The sequence below is a fragment of the Pyxicephalus adspersus genome, chromosome 3 (assembly GCF_032062135.1).
Source record: "Pyxicephalus adspersus chromosome 3, UCB_Pads_2.0, whole genome shotgun sequence".
Taxonomy (NCBI): domain Eukaryota; kingdom Metazoa; phylum Chordata; class Amphibia; order Anura; family Pyxicephalidae; genus Pyxicephalus; species Pyxicephalus adspersus.
In genome coordinates, this window is record NC_092860.1 from 56869586 (window position 1) to 56893264 (window position 23679).

Here is a 23679-nt window from a genome sequence, read left to right on the forward strand (position 1 = left end):
GTATTCTGGATGAAGAAATGCACTCAACCCTCAACAAAGTGATTGTCAAACAACATTGTAGTTGAATAGAGGTGCCTGAAAGCAGCTTAGTTTCTGAATTTAAGGGAGCTTAGGAAGATATTCCTTTAATTATTGCCTGAAGGAAAGGGAGTTATAGGAATACTTATCTTTCATTTTGCACCCAAACAAGTATTCTATTGAAAGATTTTCTATATATTTTTGTCCTGGTAACATCATTGTATACTTGTGTCCCTGCCCTGATGCTAGGGTGTAAGCTTTTTTGGACCAGGGAGAGAATACTTCCACCTTGGTAAGTAGAAGACTTTCCTGCATAGCTCTCCCCTGGCTATGTGTCAGAATCATCCATTTGACATTAGTTTTTCCACACATTTAATAGGCACCAAAATATTACACATACGTTTGCATAGTACACAGAACCATTACAGTCCCTTTATGTCATTTACAATCTAACCTGTCATAAAAGGCTCCTAAGCCATTCTATAGCCACTTTCACCATAAACAACATCATCAAACAGTATTTATTTAGAGGATCTCATGCAACCATGAGGAGAACTTACCTATTTTTTTTAATTCCGCAACGTTAAACTAGTTTTAAGCCCAATCACTAAAATCTCAAAGAAGCCAAAGTGACCCCAGTATTCAAAGCAATAGTGTTTACAATTAAAGCAAACTTCTGACCTGCATGTCTGTCTCCCTCAGATGCCAGCTCTGCATCACCACTCTGTTTCATTATTATTAATCACTCCCCCAGAGCCAGATAATCCTTCACACCTTCTTAGCCAAATGTAAACAAGAAAAATTGAAGAATTTACTGTGCTGTCTGCAGGAGCTATCAACTATTGCAAAGCAGACAGATTTTGAAGTCATTATATAGTTAAGTCTTCATTTGTTAAGGTTTGGCTGTTTGCCAATGGAGTGACTGACAGTCTATTTAATTACATGGAAAGGTAAGTTCAGCATGGACTTTATCTAAAAGTAAAATAATCTGCTATATTGGACAACAATATATGTTTACAAATCTATTACACAAGACAGCAGACACATACTTTCTATTTAAAAGGGACAAGCTGAGTTCAGGTAAACTTTAGTGCTGAAGTTTAATTTGTTGCCTCTTGGTCCTCCTTTCCACCTTAATCAAAATTCTAAGGAAACTACCCAAACAAATCTTTTTTTACATACCTGGTTTTAGATCCTGCAGCCAGGCCATACAGGTAGCTCAAGGCTTGTGGAAAAGGCTGGCAGGGTGCTATACATTTTGTATGCTGCCACCTGAGCAAAAGAAACTGTGGTAGCATGCATAAGCGATGCTGAGACTTCATTTAGGGAAACTGATATCAATTGAATGAAAAGGGCCAAACACAGTAAGGATAAGAAGGGAAGGGCTTTAAGTGGAACTAAATTCGCAATACTTACCTGTCTCTGTTCCCAGTTAGGGACAGCCATCTTCCTTCTTGTCTTCCTAGTTGCGATCTTCATCCATTTTGATTTGCCAGGATGACATAACTCCTGCAAACTGTTCATTCAGTCCTGGCTAGCACAGGAGAAGCCATGATTGCCAGTTATCATGATAACATGTGCTGAGCTGGGCATGCACAGGTTCGCATTTTTAACAGTTCCACAAAACAATCTGGTAGATAAAAATGCTTATTGCAGAAAAAACGTCATCTGTAGTTCCACTATAATGATTCTGTTTAAACCAGGATATGTGGTGGTCTTTACCTGTCTTGCTACAACTTAAATGTGCAGTAAAACGTGTGCAAGACTGAGGGCAAGCATAAAGTTCAGATTTAAGCCACTGCAATATGGAAAGGATATAAAACCTTTCAGAGACAGATGGACTTTGACTTTACTGGAATTGTTAATATCACAAAAATGTTGTGGGGGCATTGTTTCAAGCCTGTAAAATTGAACACTCCCATTAAATGGTAGCTCAGGGAATGTGCAACAATAATAATCTTCTGTTCCATCTGGCTAAGCATGTAATTGTTTTTAATGCTGATAATGAAGCACATAGATGGCTGTCTAACAAGGTTTAAATATATAATCTGCTGCAGATGCAGTTACCTAGACTTTACATAGAAAAATCATAACAGTCCTGTTTACAACATCTTTCAGAGAAAGAATAAACTCTTTTTATACCTACTATTCTGCTTAACATATTAAAAAAACATTAGGAGAAGACTCAGTTACTTTTTATTATGACAATCAAGTAGCAGTAAGGGTATTTTATAAATTCTAAATATTTTCTTTGGTCTGGTCAATAAAGTGTAAGGAGCTCACAAACGTTAACCTACAGGTGTCCTTATTTTGTTTTTATTTTATATTACTTGGGTTATAATTGGGTTACTGGACTATTACAGAGCAGACACTGCTGGCTAACAATACAGTATAATGGGCTTGGCCCAATTACTAAAGTGGAATTGAACTTAAATGATGCAGATCTACTGAATTATAGGGTACATTTAGAAATGTTCATTTTGCCTAAGCAGTAACCTTAAAATGTACCTTTAGTATTTAAATCCTTTTGAAACATAACATGCACCTTCTAATATATGTGGGAGCCTAGACACTCCTCTGCCTATAGCCTCAAAGCTGTATGTCTAAAATGTAAGATCTAAGCCACTGCTGCTTCTGACAGCTAGTCTCAAAAGATGGTAAGATTTTGGTCACCATTGTGTTGCTCTTTGTTTTCCTTGCTGGGGACTCTCCCATGAGGAAAAAAACCTCTACATTTACCAAGATGCATACCTCCACAAAGAGACACTGAACAAGGCACTTGTAATTGGGAAAGATCAGAAGTGGGGAGACCACATTCAATCCTGGTAACTAGTCCTGCATGTGCAGATGTCAGAGTTTAATTCATGTTTATTTTATTTATTGTAGTAAAATGTTAGAACTCCTGCTTTTTTTTTTTTTTTTTTTTTTATTGCTGTGCCCTCATTGGGACATTAGCTATCACGGTGATCAATGTCACGCAGAAAGAAGGTAAGGGGAAATTTTCCAGTTGGGACTTCCCAGCATTTAAAGGACAGGAAGTAAAATCTTCTGGGATGCAGAAAGGCAAAATTTAGAAGGGTTTTAACGCTTCCCTACTTGCCCAAATCTTAAGTACCACAATTATAGGTCCAATGGGAATTAAACTAGGGAATTTACACAGGAATTGGAACAGAATTGGACATACACTGACTCATCATATCCCACTCCTGGAACTCAACAAGCTTAGAAGCCTCACTACCACATATATTACAGGACTAGCTCTCATGGACTTCAGTTTTCCACATTGTTTTTTTGTACTCATATGGTTCACAATTATCTGCTAAACTGTATTATTCACCCTGCACTATCTTTGCTGGCTCTATTCCCTCTCCTCCCCATTCTGATAACTCATTGTCTATCTGCTCCTTCACTCTCCTGCTTTCTCTGTCTGTGCTCCTGTACCTTTTTTCTCTACTGCTACTTTCTGGTGAGATCTCACCCAACCCTGCCCCCCCCCCACCCCAGAGGCTGTCTCTTCCCTACACTTTCAGAAAGATATTCCTCTCTCCTAACCTCATCCCCATTCACCCTACCCATACGTTCTCACCCCCTTTCTCTGGCAGTCTATGGAATGCCAGATCTGTTGGCAATAAAGTAACTTCCATACACAACCTTCTCCTTTCTAAATTTCTGAACTTCCTGGCTCTCACTGAAACTTGGCTTTCCTCCTCTGACTCTGTTGCTGCTCTCTCCTATGGAGGCCTGCACTTTACACATACCCCTCATAGTTCTCCCCAGAGGTTTTTAGCCGGTTGCTCCGCCCAGCTGATTTGAATACCCCGCCCAGCTCTCGGCAGCTCTCATCCTCGGATGCACAGATCTCAGGCTGCTCTGTGTCATCCGTTCAGAGGATTGCTGCCGATGAGAGGTGAGCACACAGTTCAGCCTTCATGTGAAGGAGACACAGGCAGCCCCGCCCCCATTTCATAGCACGAGCTCGGATTTCTTGCCTGTGAAATGTATCCAGTGTGTATAAAGTCTGCATGTCATTCTGCATCCTCATAGCTCTCTGTGTACAAACCTCCATATCTCCTAAACTGTATGTCACAATGACCTGTAATTTTCAGGGTGTACAGGGGACCATCATAGATACTAGTTATTATGAGTCCTAAATTGAAAGTGCAAATTGGGGACCCCGGGGGCCACTAACATAGCAAGGAGCATTGGGGTGGGGCCTCTAAATATATACCTACCTGTCACAAATCTATACCTATGAAACTACTGTCTGCTTCTCTTCTTTGGCCCAGCACTTACCACCCGTTACCAATCCTAGGGGCCTAGCACTTATGGCCCATTACCAATCCTAGGTGCCCAGCACTTATGGCCTGTGTACATAGACTATGGATATTGGATATACTAACGGGGCAGGCATTACAAAGTTGTAACAAATAATTGGAAGAAGGTAGAACACTGAAACAATAAGAGGTTACTGGATACCCATGGCATAAACAACTGGGAGCACTAAATTTGCCGTGCTTTGCCACACACCCTTTTTTACCACCCGGCTACAGCTTCCTACCACCCGGCTGAAAAAAATTTCTGGGGAGAACACTGTCCCTAGACCTGGCAACAGAGTAGGGGGTGATGTAGGTCTCATTCTCTCACCCAACTGTATAACAGAGTCCTTCCTACACCACCCTCTCTAATTTTCACCTCTTTTGAAGTCCACTCATATCCTCCATTGCCTTACAGTACCATCTGTATGCTGATGACACTCAAATCTATCTGTCCACCCCTGACTTGTCTCCTTCAGTCCTGGACAAGGTCTCATGCTGCCTGTCAGCCATCTCATCATGGATGTCTGGCTGATTACTGAAACTCAACCTGGATAAAATAGAACTCATCATCTTCTCCCCTTCAAATTCCAAATCTCCGCCTGACATATTTCCAACTGTTAAAAACACTGTTATTCGTCCCTCCCCTCAAGCACGTTGTCTTGGCGTCACCTTTGACTCTGGCCTCTCTTTTACCGCCCATATTCAGAACATTTCCAGGTCCTGCCACTTTCACCTACGCAACATCGCCAAAATCCACCCTTACCTGTCCCCAGAGACCACTAAACTACTATAACATCTTCCTCCCTGGTATTCCACTAACCTGACTCTCTCCTCTCCAATCTATTATGAACGCTGCAGCCAGACTCATTCATCCTTCCCACTGCTCCTCTTCTGCTGCATCTCTGCAGTTCCCTATACTGGCTACCATTTCACCTTGGAATCATATTCAAGCTCCTGTGCTTTGCCTTTAAATCTAACCACAGATCTTGTCCCACTTACATTTCTGACCTGTTAAAAAAAAATACACTCCCAGCCACTCTCTCTGCTCCTCCAATGACCCACAACTGACTAACCTCATCACACGCACAGCTACAAGGCTTTTCAAGAGCTATCCAAATTCTCTGGAATGGTCTTCCTCGTCCTATTCCACTTGCTCCTACTTTCTGCTCTTTTAAAAGAACACTCAAAACTAATTTTTTCAAACTTGCCTACTCATCTTCTTCTGTCTTTTGAAACCATCACTACTACCACTACATATCTCCCCTCCTATTGTGTACTAATTCCCCCACCTACTAGATTGTAATCTCTTTGGGGCAGGGTCCTCTCCTCCTGTGTAACTGTCTGTATTCGTCTGTCATTTGCAACCCCTATTTAATGAACAGCGCTGCGTAATATAGGCAAGTACGTTATTGCAAAAAGGACAGATGATGTCCCATCTGCAATAAAATAACCTTACCTGCGTGATTGAAATCCCATACAGCTGTATGGGAAGCCGTCTAGCCCTGGTGATCAGACAGGTAAGAATGCTAATTGCAGAAGAGATACTGCCTGTCCCTTTTTGGAATAAAACCTTGACTGATCCCAAATTTTTAACCTTTTCACACAAAAATACGGTGCAATTCAGCACGTCTTTCACACATTGCAGTGTGCTGTGCTTGGCAGCCCAATCAATTAATTGGCTGTAATGCAATTCAATGCATCTAAAATTAGCCCTGCAGCATTTTTTTTGTGCACTGTGTATTGTGGTGCTCTGTAAAGCAGCTGTTTTGCTGACATGCATTGGGGTGTTATTCAAAATAAAAGGAAAAATGCAGGGTAGTGTGAAGAACCTCTTAACCCTTAGATCAAAAACGAAAATAAACTGACTTTAAAGAAGGATATCTAGCATAACCACACAAGGCCATCTGCAGAGCTGAAGGGTAAATATAACCATAACTTTTTTATTTTTTGATAAAGTAGGTAAGTGTAGAGCTTCTGTCTGGTTTTCATTGCTGTCTATGTTCCTGATGAACCTCTTTATTTGTCCAGTTGCCAATGCGTAAGAAATACAAAATTTTACTGTTGGAGGTCAGGGAAAATCATCAAATGAGAACACCTACTATACTACCTAAATATACCTTTTTAGTAGATTTCCACTCGCTTCTTCTTCTGCCTCCTGGATAGGAAGTGGAAGGAAATAACCACAATACGAAACAGCAAACAAAAACCCATTGGGGTTTTAAAGTAAACCCAAACACGAAAAGACATAGAAAATAGACATAGCACAGCATTTGAGGGTCTGCATTAATTCCCTTGTATAAGGCTTTTTCCTGCATGTAACACAACTTCTGTCCTAGAATGCCCTGACTTGAACTCAAACATTCTTCTCCTGTGCCCATCACTATTACATTTAGATTCATTCTTCTGTAGTTTATAGTTAGCTGGGAAGGCTTCAAAGATTGTTTCATATATCAGTTCAGAAAACTGGAATTCCAGCAAGGTTTCAGAAAAAGTACTTACCAGAAAAGAGTGTGGCCACCACATATAGGAACTGAATTGCAAAATATTGTTTTTTGTTCTTATGTTTATTTTTAACATTTTCAATTCCTTATTTTACAAAAAATACATTCAAAATTTAGTTTAGAGGAATACAAAATTTTGGAATCTTGAGTCTAAGCCTAATACTATAATCCACATCTCCTATTTTAACTAGTATTAAATACAAAACAAGTCCATAAAGTTGTTCTTAGATATCAAATGTTTGCTGACACATTGTGGTTTTGACTTGGCACATTTTTTTTATTGGCGCTTAATATACAGTTGTTGGTTACGCTCATGTTTATAAAGATAAAGAAGTCATACACCCATTAGTAAATGCCATTTGAGGTAACCTTGGGAGAAAAAAAAAGGCAATCAGTTGTAGCATCCTAGTTGTGAGTGCTAAATAGTACAGATGTGGGTTGAGAATGAGTGGATATCAAGAAGAGGTCTGGATGTTGGTGGAAAAGAGATTTGAGGCAAAGAAAACAAGATGAAACTTGTGAGTAAAAAGATATCTGGGGTGAATTTTTGGGAAAAATGACACCTGTCGAGTTGTGGAAGACCCTAAAATAAAAGCATGGACTGAAAACCTGGGAAGTAAGCAAGCAAATTAGGCTCAAGAAGACTTCCTGTTGGGAAAAGTGAGGCAACATAATGTTGTACTCGTGCTGTGCTGATTGTGCTCATTTCTGTTGTTGAGTTGAAACAACTTGGCTATGCAGTGACTTCATAGTCTCCCCAGTAAAACTGGTAAAACGTATTATTGCTCACTTTCTCAACCCACTGCTCTTCCATTGTGCAGTTTCACTCCCTAATTGCTAGTGTTTACCCTATATTGTTCCCCTTTTTTTCTGCCTCCTGTATACCTACTGTATTCCACCCCTTCTTTTTCTTCTTCTTCCTCCTGGTTTGTAGTGCATATCACCTCTTACTCAATCACCCTCATATACTATTCCTCTACTCTACTCTGCATCAAGCATTTTTGGCATTGTATTGTCACTTTAAGTCCAGCATCCTTCTTGTGTTTTGCCTCACTTACACCTTTTGTGTCCCCCAAAACTTTAGTATTCTATTTACCAATCAGTCTGTAGAGAACTTTCCCTCCAACAGTGCGCCCATTAGTCCACCCCTCTAGCATCCTGCAAGGGAGTATGATGCTTGACAACCACAAGCTGGTGAGACTGGACATCTGGAAAAGCCATAATGGTAAACATCTAAACCACGTCTCTTCATCAGGACCCATGGGAGAAAGGAAAACTATCATGACCTTCAACCGCAGTAAGTGATATTTTGGAAAACATTGGGGCATTTTTCAGTTATCAAAAATTATTTTGCTGAATATATATATTTTTTGTAACATAATATTGTCTGTAATTTTGTACATTATAGTCAAAATGAATACAGTTAGTAGAATGACTACTTTGTAACTATAGGTGTCAAATTTTCAGTAGATCAGCAGAACTAAATACAGTAGTCGTTAAAGACCAGATCAAGGAGTTTTGCTCCTTTGCCCCATGCCCCACCCTTATATTTTTAAAAATCTAAAAAAACTCCCAATATAAAACTAAATATCAGATCTCTTTTCCCAACATAAGATAAGCAGGGCCCTCATGCTTTAATTACAGCTTCTGCTATGATCAAGTAGGTGACAGTTGTAACTGCTGTAGGTTCTCTTTGTCAATTTGTACAAAAAAAAGCTGGAATTAGGATTTAAACTGTCAAAAGGTTGTTTAATGTAAATTATGCTAGATAGTCTGTAATTTTGTTCTGTTGTCAATATGCTATGCATGATATACAATATATGTTGTTGTGGTTTACACAAGGATTTTTTGTTTTGCTATGTTGGTTGCTGAATTAGTACACTGTGTGTAATTTTACTCATGCTTCATTATGCAAATTTAGGGAAAGACGAATATACAGTTTCACTTTGTTCTGTATAGGCAATGACTCCGGAAAAACCACTTGAACAGTATAGCTTTCCACCTGTAGCACATTTTCTACATCAAAGATATAATGGTTACAAACATTTGTAACTCTACCATGACAGATTACTGCTCCTAAACTTCTGCTGATACCCTAAGCAATTTTCAGCATCATTCCTCTAATACTATATCCATTCATAAATGTTCTCATGTAGATGTGTTAGCACACTTGTTCCCTTTGACCTGCCTTTAATTATTTTTGTATTGTATCCCTTATTTTTGTTATTCCAAAGGTTCCAACTGTCTCTTATTCAGAGGAACTGCCCATCGTTTTTAGTCAAATCCCTCTGCCTCTCATGACTTCGTAATAATCCCCCTTTTTTTTCTGATGTAAAGGCCTACATAAAAAATGTTTTATTTAACTACCCAAAGTATTACAGTACACTCAACCTTTCATTTGACTTCTATATTAACCTCCAAGTCATTATTTTTGAGAGGTACTTGGGACATGTGCCATTGTAGCAGTACCTGCAGAGGTCAGGATTGAGACTGGGCCCCTTGCTCCAAAAGGGCCATGTGCCATTCTTAGGATGGCTGGGTGCCCTGATTGAAGGAGATTCCACAAGTGACCATAATGTAAACAGATAAAGTACTGATCTGGCTGGTCATACTTATGTATGTGATGGCAGTACCCCCATCAAACTGGGAGCTGTCACTAAACTTCATAATAATATCCTATTAAAACTGTTCCTAAAAATAAAGTGGAGTTTTACTTTTCCCATAACCCTGCTCTAAACTAACCTAGTGTAATTCATCAACCCCTCCTCTTTACCAAGATTTCCTGAGCAGGGAGAAGGTAGGCAAGCACTATAGAAGTATATAGTCCTGTGCTGTGCAAGCTTAGGCAAAAGAAGAATGTAAAGAAACACTGGATTGTGGTGCTTTGGATTGCAGTACGTACACAACCGAGGGTGGGTTAGGTCAGTGTTCGGGAAGAATAATGGAACATTAAGTAAAAGTGTACTTCTCCTTTAAAACAAAAACATATTGACATTCTGTGATATTAAAGAATATCTATAGTCAAAGTCCTTACATTAAGAACAAAGAGCAATAAGCACACAATCATATACAGTACAAGAAAATTATACGTTGTTTTAATGGTTTATTTCTGAACACTAGTGGGCAGCAGAGTGGCCGCAATATCAACTTTCTGTCTCTAGGAAAGCTCTTTATTCCATGATTTTTTGCATTGTGTGTCATGGATGGATTTTACACTTTTAGTCTATGGTCTGTACAGCACAATGGGATGGCTAAAACTGAAGACATTCTGAACAAAGCATAAATTGTAGCTACAGGCAATTAAAGATATAAAGTTCTCTGCAAAGGATATTTGTGGGGACTAAATGAACACAATTTTTTTTAAAACAAACGGAGAAAGGATTGTATGATTAAAACATAGAGGAAATATGAATGATGCTGTTTTTGACTTTGGTGACACATAGCCCCCCTAGAAGAACACTTTGGGAAAAATATCCAGGCTTGTAGAAAACCATTGCTGGCAATCAGGCAAAATCGTGCTTCTTGGATGTCAAATAATGCTGGCTGAATGAAAAAAGCTATATACACCAGGGCATCATTTTACTGCAGCCTTTTATCTGATCTTGAACTTTTTTGCTGTAAAAGCAGGAAGGAAACTGCACCATGCACGCCTTCCTTTTTTGCTGATTTGCCCATGTAGGTTGCCAGCCAGCATTTTGTTTAAAATTCTTTGCTTTTAATTTGCATTATATATGTATATATATATATATATATATATATATATATATATATATATATATATATATATAAATAATGCCTGTCTTGGCCATATGAATGAAGTGACATATTAGAAACATATTAGGGCATTTTTTAAAGTAAATGTATATCAATTATTGTGCTATTTGCATGCAAATAAGTTAGCATTATGCTTTGGGTTTGGTTTTGCTGTCCACCGATTTTCTCAGTTCTGCCACAACTGCAAGCAATTATTAGCTATGTTTAACCTCAGAACTGTTTAAACACACTCTCATATTGCATTATCATTGCATGATAATGTGTTCTGGTCTTAAAAATGAAAGAAGTAACAGGTTAGTAACTGCAAGCAATAGGACAGTTTGATCAAGATTCCCCAATGAACCCACATTTATCATCAGTTCAAAAAGATTTAAATTGATTCCACTTTAAAATTCAGTGAATCTGGCATTCCTTGGTGAGGAATCTTTCAGGTCCACGTGTTTCAATGGCAGTAAATGATTATCTACCAAGGAATGTTTCAGTGAAGTTCAGATCTACTGCTTTATGAATAGTCCCCAATGTGCGTGTGTGTTTTTTTATATTACTTTCTTTAATTTTTTTAAATAATCCTTTTGCTTTAGTTTTTTACTTAATGCAAAAACATGAATCTGCATTTGCTTCCAAATGATATAACAAAAATAATATTATTATCATAACTTTTATTGTTATTATCACCCTAATATAATATTACTATTATTTTTGTTATTATTATAACCATGAATATTAAAATTATGAATTGTAATAACATAATCATTATTATTATATTTTATATTTGTATCCCCATCATCATTATTATTTTTATCACTAATATTACTATTGCTTTTATTCCATTATATATATATATATATAATATATATTAATATCTCAATGATTCTTATTTTGTAACCCTAAACATTTTTTAATCCAAAATTTGCAGTTTCTTTTAATCTGCAACATTTATTCAAATAAATTATAATCTGATATACCTTGATCTTTATATTCTGCTATTGCGTTGTTACCCTGTATGGTTTACAATTTCAGCTAAAGGGGGTCATTAGACAAGTAAGTGTTGTGTCAATCAGGAAACCCACTCAGAGAATTTTGATGCAACCACCAATGGAGCACATGTAAATGAGTTGTTGTAGGCTGCAGGATTAAAATAAAACAAAAACAATAAAAAAAATAGAATAATAGAAAATGTTTATGATACATAGTGAAAAATATATTTATTTATATATTGATAAACAATTTTCATAGGATTATTTTCTTTTTTATTTGTTCTGTGTGAATTAGGTCATTTATACATTAGGCGAATAACAGACTACAAGTTGTGTGAATGAGGGCAATTCAATGTTCTTGAGTTAAATGTGAAGTTCGCAGAATGTAGCAGAATGGAATGTACTTGAAAGGTATTTAAGATATGGGTGAAAGCACTGAGAAGAGTTATACAAAGTGTTTTGTCTGTGTAAATGTAATATATGTGTAAATGTAAATGTCCTATTATGTGTTGTCACTCCATGATATTATTAGCACAGCACAAGTGAGTATGTTGATATTATACACTGGTGGTGTTACATCAATCAGCCAATAGGAGCACACTGGTTTCTTACCTTGTTAACCAGCTAAAACATGGCAAGTGCATGGGCAACCATTATTCTTTACCCGTGACTGGCCCAGCATTAATAAAAGCATTAAAGAATATGTCGATGGACACACACATCACACTTCTCAGTATGTGCAGGGGGATTTACATATTCCCTAATGCTTTATCAGTGTTAACTGTTCTCATTTAGGCAAGGACATCTGAGTTGGAGGAGAATGTTATCCAGAAAAAAATGGTTAAATCACAAAAATCACCTCTTACTAAAACACTGAATTAAATGTAGCCTTATGATCTGGATCATCATTAGGATCATCAAGTCTCTTTCTGAACTTAGCCTAAAAAAGGAATACTATAACATTGCGTTATTGGGTGCGCTTAGATGTGAGATCATATACTTATCTTTTTCCTGGTTTTCAATGCCTAGGAGAGGGTGACAACCTCCTCCTTCTGATAAGATCCTAAGGGCAGGTTTAGAACTGTAAATGGATCAAACATAAAACAAATCACACATAACCCCTGACAGCTGGCATCTTGCCAACCAGCCACTCACACAGAAGCGCTGGTTCCTAAAATGGAATATTGAGTAAAAAAACTAAACAAAAAACACAACTTTTCTGGTGAAAAGCCCTTGATCCCTCCGCAAACTATGGCAGTAAATATAAAAGCGGGGTCCTCCCTGAAAAAAAAATGAAAACATTACATAAAAGTGCTAGCCATCATTTTTACATAATGTTAAAATGTGGTGATAGGTCTGCTATAAAGAACCAGAATCCACAGGTTTAACTGCAGGCGGCAGTGAGTGGTATTGAGTCCCCATTCATTCTCCATGGGGCTGCTGCAGGTAATAGCTACTTGTAATGCGGTAACCCCACCACACACTCATTGCCAGTCTGATTATAGCCATACCTGATCAGCAGCCCAAATCTTACCTGCACTGTCTTTTACAGGATTAAAGGTTCTCTGGGATTTCATTGGCTGTTGGGGGATGTGTAAATAAATAAATGAATATATATATATATATATATATATATATATATATATATATATATAGAAACAAGGGGAGGGGATCGGGATCACCTTAAAAAGTGACTGTAAACCTTAATAGAATGACAATAATATTAATAAGACACCGTGTATTATAAATAACTGCAGTCCTGGCATTTTTATGGCATAATAAAATACTGATTATTTTTTTCATGATTGTGTTATATTGCAGTACTGTTTGCGTTCCTGTGGCCTCTTTGAAGACACTTCCCATTTACATGCATTTTCTGATGGCAACTTTGTGTATTATATATTAAAAAAGCCTCTTTTGTAAAATGGTGACAACACAGAAGCAGTTAGGAGACATGGTCAATGCGTTGTCACTTCTGTTGCTCAACATGTGTGAATTCACCTATTATTATTTTATTACAAAAATGGCTGGATTTTCCTATCCTTTTCTCTAATTTATAGCACTTTATAATAAATAAGCCGTGTACATATGTGGTGAGCAGCCGCCAGCCCCCTGCAAGTAATAAATACACACGTCTGACTGACTTCCCCCGCTGCCTGTAGTGATTTACAGGAACGGCTCTATGGGTAGTTTACACACTTCCCCTTCAGTCTAACAGCCATTTGTAAATTCCTCCGCTCACTCCCGAGTGCGTTTACTTGCAGACTGTCCCTTTCTTTACGTGTTGCTAGACGCTCCCTTTAAAGGTTAACCCTCCCGTGCTGCGACTCACACTCGCGCAACGGGGTTGGAAGTTTGCCGACTCTCCCTGGATTGCAGCCAATCAAGGTACCCCTCGCATGTTAGCCACGCCTCTCGCTCAGATCCCAAGTTTCTCCTCTGAGAAAAAGCGTCGGAGATTGTGGGGGTAAGTTCGAGGGTAAGTGGGGGGTACACGTGGCGCCCCAGGAGGAGGTGGCCCGGTTGCCTACAGCTGATAACTGGGGGGATAGGAAGGGGCTACTGGAATGAGGCCTGTTGTGTGGTCAGCTGGTACGGGGAGGGTGCTGGGAAGGATGACGTGGTGGTGTGGGGGTATGTGGGCAGGGGGTGCCAGGCGCTCTGGAAGTTGGTGGGCACATGGGTAGCGGGAGTGATGACCCTGTGTTATATATGGGTCAGGGGGGCACCGTGTGGTCGCTGTGTCTGTGCTTGTTAGGGTGGGGTAGGAACATTCGGGTAATGTACATAGGAAGCACTTTATAGGAAATGTGTACGGGGCCAGAAATCATGGCATGGCATCTGATGGAGCCCCCCATTACTGATGGCACCTCTTATGGCATATCTCACGTGTATCTAATAATGTTATAGATCAATGTACATTGGTGTCTTTATCACTTTACATATGACCTGGATGGTGCTTTATATCGAATATTTAAAGGATATAAATGTGAAGGCCAGAGATTTGTTGGTAGCTTACCCCATAGATGCTTGTGGTTAGTGAATGGCCATTGTACATTCCCCAGGCTTTAGTAGAGTTACTAGGCCTCGTTTGTGGTTGGCACAAGGGTTTGTAGGTAATGACTGTAGATCATTGGGCTGAGTTCACATTTTTGAAATATATTGTTTTCCCCTTCCTAATGTGGTTTGGCGATACCTGAGAAGTCCCAATGCTTTTGGATTGCCCTGTTAAACAGGTTTTTCTTTTTTGAAGGAAATATTTAAATGTCACTGGACAAGGCTTTTTTTAGTGGTGCTTTCATTGAATTGAGACCTTTGCCACGACCTGCTAAAGTGTAAATAAAGTGAAACAAAACGTAGTTTGAGTCTTCTGCTGTTGTGTTGCAGGACATTTGCTAAGTTGCAGGAAATGCCTGTTCTTTACACCTGTGTGAGCCAGTTCTACAATATATGTAATAATTCAGATAGTCTATTAGTATTGTCAGGGGTATTATGCGTATAGTAACATTGTGATGTATTGATGAACTGGAGACCTATTGGAAAGACTAGTATTAGGTTTTGTACAAATCTGCTCTGATTGCCTTTTGTTTTTAGACTTTGCCCCTATAATGTTCATTATTTACCAGGTTTAGATTTGTGAATTCTGCCAGACTGGAAGGAGGAGTTTATACTCAACTGGGAAAGACCAATTTAACCAACTTCTTATGGAAGATTGAATATTATTTCTCCCATAATTTGAAGTAACACATACGTTTTTTTTATAGTATTGTGTAACTGAGAATGTACTCTCAAAGTGTTACTTTCCCAGTCTTTTGGCAAGACATGAATATCATCCATTGATTGTGCCTCGTGTCCAAAACAAACCTCCCTTTGTGGCAGAGTGGAGCACTGACCCTATGTACAGGCACACTTTGGGGAGGGTCCCCTCCTCCCTGGAAGCATCCAGTAGCTTTGGGAAGAGATGGGGGGGGGGGGGGGATTCCAGCTGCAGTATTAACCCATTCAATGACCTGCTACTATTCATTTGTTGCACAAGAACAATACTGTGCAACTGAATAGGCCTCAGGCAAGATACACCAATGCTGACTGTTTACAAGTATTCCTAGAAACAAACATTCATTGAGAAGGTGTATCCAATGGTTTCAGTTCTTTCCTTGTATAGTGCTAATGTGTTCTGGTAATCTACAGTAGACTTTAGTTTGTAGATTATTCTTTTTACATCACCAGTATTCCAAGGTGAGTTTAAAAATATTTATTTTGTCCCAAAAGGCAAGGCTAGGTTTTCTGGTCGCAAGAGGACTCCTTAAAGTGCTGATGACCTTCATTCATCAGGAACTGGGAGTTATGGCACCCTTGTTTATCTGTCACTTCAGCACCCATGTGTTCCAGGCCTGCACACTGTAAGTGTGTGTCTGATATCTCCATGATTGCACGCAGACTAGCCTAAAATCGCACCTTGTGCAGTAACACACTGCCACGTGACCTGTGGCCAGTGTTGGTTTATTTCTGTATGTTGTTCTGTAGAATGTTCCTCCTTGGTTCTAGGAAAGTGTGGGTGTCGGGCAATAAATGGTATATTTATATTTGCATGCATAGTTATGTGCCTTGCTCTGTACTATCATACTGACTGCTGTGGCATACAGTCAGGTAATCCAGCATATCTGCTTAGATAATTAAGAGCTAATGTCCATGGGGGGAGGGGGTATCCAGCCCCTCCTTCCATTAATTCTCCCCCAGGCCTCCCACCCAGTCTCCAGTTGGTGTATTTGTTTAATCTCTGAACACCCAGTGTGTGTGATCCCTCATCTCTTCATATGCTTGAGTGCCTGGATCTACCAAACCTGGTCAGTGGAACAACTAGGGGTTTAGGGAAGGGGATGTTAACAATATTGCAGAGTTGTAGATGATCTTACAGTGGTTTTGTTACTCACTCTTTTTTTTTTTCAAGCAGGGGTCTTTGGGGAGGTATAACAAACTGGTGCTTTTTTAATTTGACTAGTTAGATCTGCTTTATAAATTCCTAAACTTTTTTTGTGTCGCCCTAGGAATGTAGCATTAAAGTGAAGTTGCCACAAACTTTGGCAGCTAAAGAGTTGATTGATATGCAAAACTGCCTAGTTATGTCAGTTTTTCTACCCTTTTTTTGTAGGAAATGCACTGAGCCCACTCCCAACAGGATGGGGGAGGGGAAATAGTTTTTGCTATAATTTCCTTCTGGTTTTAGTGCACTTTAACCTTTTCAAATGCAGCAGAGATTTCTATTTATTGTAACATTGATGATGATCTCCTGGGTTGCAAAGAAAACATTACTTGCATGCTACACTCAGTTTTATAAATTGAATTAAACTTAATTTTCCCCTCTCTGTTGCTTACACAAACATGCAAAAACTAATAATGATTTTGCAGACCCCTTTAAAAAGTAGTTGAGTTCCTCTTTCAAAGTGGAAATCATTCATCAAACAAGTGTAAGGCCACATTTACACTCAATGTCCATGAATTGAGGAAACCTGGTTTGGTGTATGTTGTTTTTTATGTGTGGTATGTTGCATTTGTGTTTTGTTTTTAATTCAATAGGGTAAATGTCAAAATACAAGTCATTGCTATAAAAACAGAGATTCACAGGACTTTGTGCTACAAAAAAATACATTGGTGTGAACAGGTTCCTTAAAACAATGCATTGTCCATACATTCTTTTGAAAATGAATGCCCCCCCCCTGTCCATTTTATACAGCCTCTGATCTAATCACTATGGGGGTTTAACCTGGAAGTGCAAAATTTAAACATGTCTAAACGGCTGTATGGTAGTATTTGTTTTCCCTTTTACACATTGACAACTTGCTCATGTTTGTAGTCTCGTTAGTTGTGAAAAAGAAGGATGGATAGTGTATGAGCTACAATTCACACAACTTCACTGTAGGGGACATTCCACAACTGCACATCTTTGTGTTGTAAGACTCAAGCTGTTACCTTTTAGGCATATTTCACTTTTACTGTACTTAAAGTATATGTCAGGCTTTAGATGGTGGGGAGGGTTTAGAAATCGCTTCCTGTTCTGCTGATAACAGCTTCACCAAAATCCCTGTTCTGTTTTTATTATAGGCGGAAAATGCTCAAAAAAATGTAAAAGGAAAAAAATTATATATTCAGTGAATGGCAAGTAATGGGGCATTATAATTTTGTAGTAAGTCACAAGGTAAAAAAAAGCAGCAGGGGACAGATTTCTGTTTCACATTTGTAGACACCACTCTAAATTGCGCTACCACCAGGATATACATGCTTGAGTCATTTCTGAGCCACCATCACAGGAAGCAAATCCTGAGCCTGGCACTGTACAATGCTTAGGCAAAGTCAGCTTCGCCTTTTTGATTAGTAAAGCAGATAAATGCAATGCCAGGGGGAGTACTGTGATCTTGTTGAAAAGTAATGGTCATATTGCACTTAACATGAAAGCTTTCATCTGAAGATGATCCCACTGAATCTGTTGATGTGTGCCCATTTTTTATTTTTCTTTGGAGTTATTCACTTCATTTGCAACTCTTTTTGCATTTGGCAAGTGTAACCAAATATTTCTCTGTAAGCGTTATTCCTCTGAAAACTTGTAGGCAATAGTTCCAAAGATTAACTTTCTGATATTTATGGTGTATAGGTGTCTGCTTGTGTATCTAGGCCTATGAACCTGTTGCAGTCATTACAATGGATCAGGGCTTGGAGTTTTAGCTTACTGAGAGTGTAACATAATTAGTTAAAGGGGGTAAAAAGTCTGTTGTATAAAATTGAGAGTTGTTTGGGTCTATCATCTGTATACTTCCTTTACTGCTTGGTGAGTCACTGATCTGCAACTATGGAAGTATGTACATATCAAGTGTTTGAGCCCCCTTGAAATCAATAAAAAAATGTCACCTTCAATAGTTATATTGGGTTCTTTTTGTATTATTGTATGCCATTTCCTTACTATAAGTCTTGTTTGTCTTTTTTCAGGGTTCTCTTATTGGCCTCCTTTAAAGAAGTTATTGGAAGGAGAGTAGAGACTAAAGCATGAGGAGAACATTGGTGTACCCAAGCTGAGTCCTCTATTCTGTGTGGACAATTGGATTGCTGAACCCCACAAATCTCTTCCAGTGCGTTTCAAATTCCTCAGAAGGTGGAGGAGGCAGTACGTGGCCCACCTCGCCCGCCTCACCGCGCCATGAAGCTGCAGGCGGTGATGGAGACGCTACAGCGCCAGCAGCGGGCGCGGTTGCAGCAGGAGATGGAGGCAAGGCAGCTTCAGCAGGATTCAGTGGGGGCTCCCCCCGATGGGGGTTATCCTGTAAATGGCACTGATGACATGGAATCGGAGGCCCTGAAAATACAGCGAGCACAGGCTGCAGCGTTAGCTGCCATGAGGGCTGCCGCTGCTGGACTCAGCCAGCAGGCAAGTCCTGCTGCTTCTGAAGAAGATGATGATGAGGAAGATGAAGGGGAGAGCATGCCATCTGAGGATGAAAGAGAAGGAGAAAATGAACATTATCAGGAGATGGGATCGGAGGATGAAGAACTGTGAGTTTATGTTTATTATCAGGAATTATAACTATAAATTCCTTTTTGAATTTGTTAGGCCATGTACTTTTTATTATGTCTGTGCTTGCTTTGTATCTGTTTACTTATTTGACTACACTTTTAAATGTTTCACAGACAAGCTGTTGGTATTACCATTACAAAAATAAGAAACAGAGACTTCTTCAATGAAATGTCTGCAGAAGGAAGAGAACCAGGCATGTGACTTCACATGATCATGCCCCCCCCCCACACACACACACACACACACACACACAGATCTTTCACCTCCAATAAGCAGACAGAACTGTGTGGGGCTTTTCCAACTATCTTGGCCTGATTTTTTTATATGTAATGAGACATGGTATCTATACCACAGCTTGCATGATGGTAAGCAGATGGTTATATCTGTTCAGTAATAAATAAATCCCTAGTTGTGAATGTGTTGACAAAACTTTGTGTTTTAAATAGGAATTTTAATACCCCCTGTTAAATATTTTTTTCCCTTTACTTCCTGTGCTAGAGACTCCCAACAGGAAATCTCACTGAAGTTAGGGGAATTCTCCTTTTTACATAGATAAAGTTGTAACCAGAACAGGTTGGCCTGTTTTGTTTTGAGACCTAAAAAATAAGACTCACTGTTCACTTTCTGTCCTGGTGACACTTGCCTGGGCAAATGGAGAGAAAATCTGCTCAACAGGAAGAATTGCTAAACTGTCAGTGTTAAAACATGCCAAAAGGGCTGACTTGAAGAAAGCTGCATTATAGTTACCTGGCCAGTTTGCTAAACCTTTGCTGCGTAGCGAAGTTTCTGATGCCACTTCCATTGTATAGAGTAAGCATATCTGCTATCTGTTGTAGTTCACATTAGTATGGAGTCCTGCAGTGACTATGGGATACCAAGAGAAAATGCAGCACCTAGAGGAAGGGCCCTCTGTTCCACTATCCCAAGGGGTTGGTTCTGGGAGCTGTGTTACACAACAAAGCCAGAGACATGCCAATGAAAAGGATACATGCAATGATCTTTTCTAGTTCTTAGTAAAGCTACATACACACTTCCAATTATTATCGTTGGAAAACGAACGACGAACGTTCATGCACGATATATATGAACGATCGTATAGCACCGATCCTGCACATAGAGTTAACGACACGATCGTTCATAGATATTGTACACACAATAGATACGATCGTTTGAGCGACAGAGGAACTATGTGCACGACAGGAAAGTGAACGGACGTTCGTTCATCACGCATGCTCTGACCATGAACGATCAACGAACGACCGTACACACGAACGATGTTCAACGATCGTCGTCCAATCCGATCCGTCAGTCCGGTCGTTCGTTTCCAGCGACTTTCCTCGTTCGTCGGCGTCGTTGGTTACTTTTTTACCAACGATTTTTTGCCCAATCGATCGTTCGTCGTTCGTCGTTCGATTGGAACGATAAAAATTGGAAGTGTGTACGCACCTTTAGACTTTAGTTTGTCTGGAATAATTTACCTCCTGACAAGGTTTTTCCAAAACAGTCTGCCACATTGGATTCATACATGTTTATCATTTAGCACCAATTGTTATGCTTATGTAATGGTTACACTGTTTCCTCTTCATAAAGAAAACAAAACCATTCTTGCCAGGAACTTTGCTAGGGGTCAAAGCAAGTTAATCAACAAATATGAATTTGGATGCTACAAAGAAATTGGGCACTTTCAGAGCCCTACACAATGTATATATATTCTGTATGAAGTTATTTTTTAGTGCAATCAAAGCTCAGTTTTCATGTTGGCTTCCAGCCTTGCCCCTTGTATGGTAGAAGTGAATGACTGATATGTCTGCATTTATAACGATTACCTTTAGTTAACAATTTGAAAGATTAAGTATATTTGTATAACAAATGTGACACACTGAACCGTTAAGTAGCGGTGTGGTAATGTTTAGTGCACTGCATTTGACCTGGTGAAGTAGTGCGTGCCAGAGGCTGCCAGCACGCCTGAGAATGTTGGCAGCTGGTCAAAGGCGGTTAGAAACCTCAGACAGATAGGAAGTTTTTGAAGTTGCAGCATTCTGTTCACACAGTTTGTGCCAAGTTACTGTGTACGCAGGGATTTTTTTTCCCCAACTAGATTATGGCTCTTATGCAACTTTGACAATAATTACAGTGCATGATAGCATAAGGTTTACAGCAGTAATTATTTTTTTTTACTTTGCAGCAGAGTCATCTGGCACTTTTAGCACTGCAATTTTTATCAGTACTTTGTGTTATTGAAAAGTAATGATAAAGATAATCTACCTTTTTTTAGGAATAACCATGTTAATTCTGCAAAACAAGTTTTTTTTTTTTTTTTCTCTTTATTGAAATATGATTTGGTAGAAGTAGAAATTTTGTTTTAGGATGCCTGGTGAATGCAAACTTTAATATACTTTTTTTTTTTTTCTTTTTAGGAAGGGAAAATGGGATGAGGATGATTTTGAGGATGAGGAAGATTATGAAGACATGGAAGAGGGTGTAGATGTAGGAGAGGCTGGCAGACCTACTAAAGGTTCAGCTCTTCCACCAAAGCATCCTGCCCAACAGGCCTTACCGACACAGCGCCCATCGATGGGAGCAGAGCGTCCAGGTCTGCCCCATAATGCACACCCTCAAATTCAGGACCATGGGGACTGGACGTATGAAGAGCAGTTCAAACAGGTTTGTGACTTTTTTAATTCAGTTTAAACTGAAGATTAATATCAGAATTTGCAGATTTGCTAGTATATTGCAATTATTGTGATTTTTTTTTTTTTTTTTTTTTTGGCTTGTAAAAGTTTAATTTACAGCTTGTGCTGTATGGTTATTTTGATTCATTTGCTGAATGTTGGTTGTCTGCCAGCTTGTTTTTTCCCAGTGCACTCTAAATGCTGTGTTTTCTGCATTCCTACTTGTCAGCAGCTTACATCGTCATTGCAGCTCATAGAGCAGAGCTGCAGAATGCCAGTAAATACAACATGCATGCTGCCCTGCATAGACATGTTTGCAGGTAGTTAAACTTACCTATATATTATTGTGGGATACATTTGAATGAGCCTCCCCTCTCTTGGCACACTCTACAGGAACCTACATTCATGGTTAGATGAGCTTATCATTTGTGTCCTTGTATTCCATCTGAAGGCTGGATCAGGCCTGCTCATTTGACCAGTGTGAGAAAAGCTTTTTATGATGGCTCCTTTCCTATTCACTTGTGGGTAAACTTGGATCCAGCTTTTTGTCTGCGATTCTATGGTTGGAAAGCCTAGCCCATAAATAGTACCAACATTACTTGTAAATGTGTCCAAATTCACACTTTGCAAAAACCAGTCTTCTTCAAACCTGTTCACAATGCTAGTATCCTATTAAGTTATATCCATTGTCCACCAGCAACCTATAATACATAGAATGTAAATGTAGCTCCAACCTGTATAATGTAATGGTAACTGTAGGATAACAACCCATCAGGGGTATATTTATAAAGCAGTGAATCTGACATTCCCTGATAAAGAATCCTCCAGGTCCTTGTGTTTCACTGTCAGTAACTGATTTTCCACCGGGTAGTGATGTCAGATTCACTGCTTTTTTAAATAGACCCTCTAATGTTTTATCCAATACTTATCAATACAAGTGACTCTGTTAAAAATGCATCAACCTAGGCAGATTCTCTCCCTATCTCCCATATTCAGATAATGCTCATATTGTTATGTACAGCATCATAAATACCAACAGATATTCGAGCTCCCTTCCCCATTGTATTCCATTGAATAAGTTGTGCAACCTGTTGCTTGGAATACAGGAGAGCTTGTTAGTTAGCATTTCTCATCTTGATTGTGTATACCAAGGGAAATAACATAATTTATGAATTCATGAACTTTAAATTTTGTGTATGAAGGGTTAAATTAAAATTGTTTGTAGGCACCCTTTTATGAGGGCTAATATTGTCATTAACTAAAAGTAAAATTGTTGTCTGACTTTTCAAACAAGACAGAAATGCTATTGTAATCCAGAGAAAGAAGATGCTAAAACTGCACCTACAACATAAATCTATTTTGTGTACATTGCTCGTACACGTATACATTTTTCATATGTAATGCTCAGGATAGTCTTTGCACAGATCAGTTGATTTCTTTGCAGAGCTGTGGCTTATCCAAGTCCAGCTGCTGACATTTGGCTGTGTTTTGTGATGTTTTTGTTCATGTGTATATTGCACTAGTGACTTTTAAATACATATTTACCCTTGTCCTTTGACAAAGAAGAGCATTAGTTGTACAGCTGTTGTCAATTTTGTAGCATTTTTGCCTTTGCATTGTGACTATATACTGTGACATTGTCATTCTGTCTAGCAGCAAGGTATTGCGTGACTAGATCCTTGTTTATATCACTCGGCTTCCCCTCTCCTCCCCTGATAATGCTTCTCTGTGTGGGTTTTTCTTTCTCACTTCCTGTAGTGGGGGAGGGAGACATGCTGGGAGGGAGCAGGGTGTGACTGTGCTGGGTGGGCACAAGGGGGTAAACTGGAGGTGTGTATGTATAATATTGCTGCTTTTGTA

General features: G+C 39.1%; 1 protein-coding gene and 1 long non-coding RNA gene across 3 annotated transcripts in view; one reads left to right on the forward strand and one right to left on the reverse strand.

The window, feature by feature from the left end:
- Window positions 1-7214: 7214 nt before the first annotated feature.
- The window catches only part of ARID3A (AT-rich interaction domain 3A), a 43262-nt gene continuing 26797 nt past the window's right edge, over window positions 7215-23679 (forward strand). The window contains exons 1-4 of one of the 2 annotated variants that reach the window (XM_072404787.1): window positions 7215-7353; window positions 7920-8132; window positions 18565-19125; window positions 21565-21811. In XM_072404787.1, the coding sequence (XP_072260888.1) occupies window positions 18773-19125; window positions 21565-21811 (600 nt within the window). In that variant the 5' untranslated portion in view covers window positions 7215-7353; window positions 7920-8132; window positions 18565-18772. Of the gene's footprint in view, window positions 7354-7919; window positions 8133-13934; window positions 14054-18564; window positions 19126-21564; window positions 21812-23679 lie in introns of those variants that run through there. The other variant, XM_072404789.1, reaches the window with a different exon arrangement.
- On the reverse strand, window positions 12591-13985 carry LOC140326313 (uncharacterized). The gene is made up of 3 exons (XR_011919817.1): window positions 13919-13985; window positions 12802-12867; window positions 12591-12667 (listed from the first exon to the last, which is right to left on the reverse strand). It is a non-coding gene; the product is annotated as an uncharacterized lncRNA (long non-coding RNA).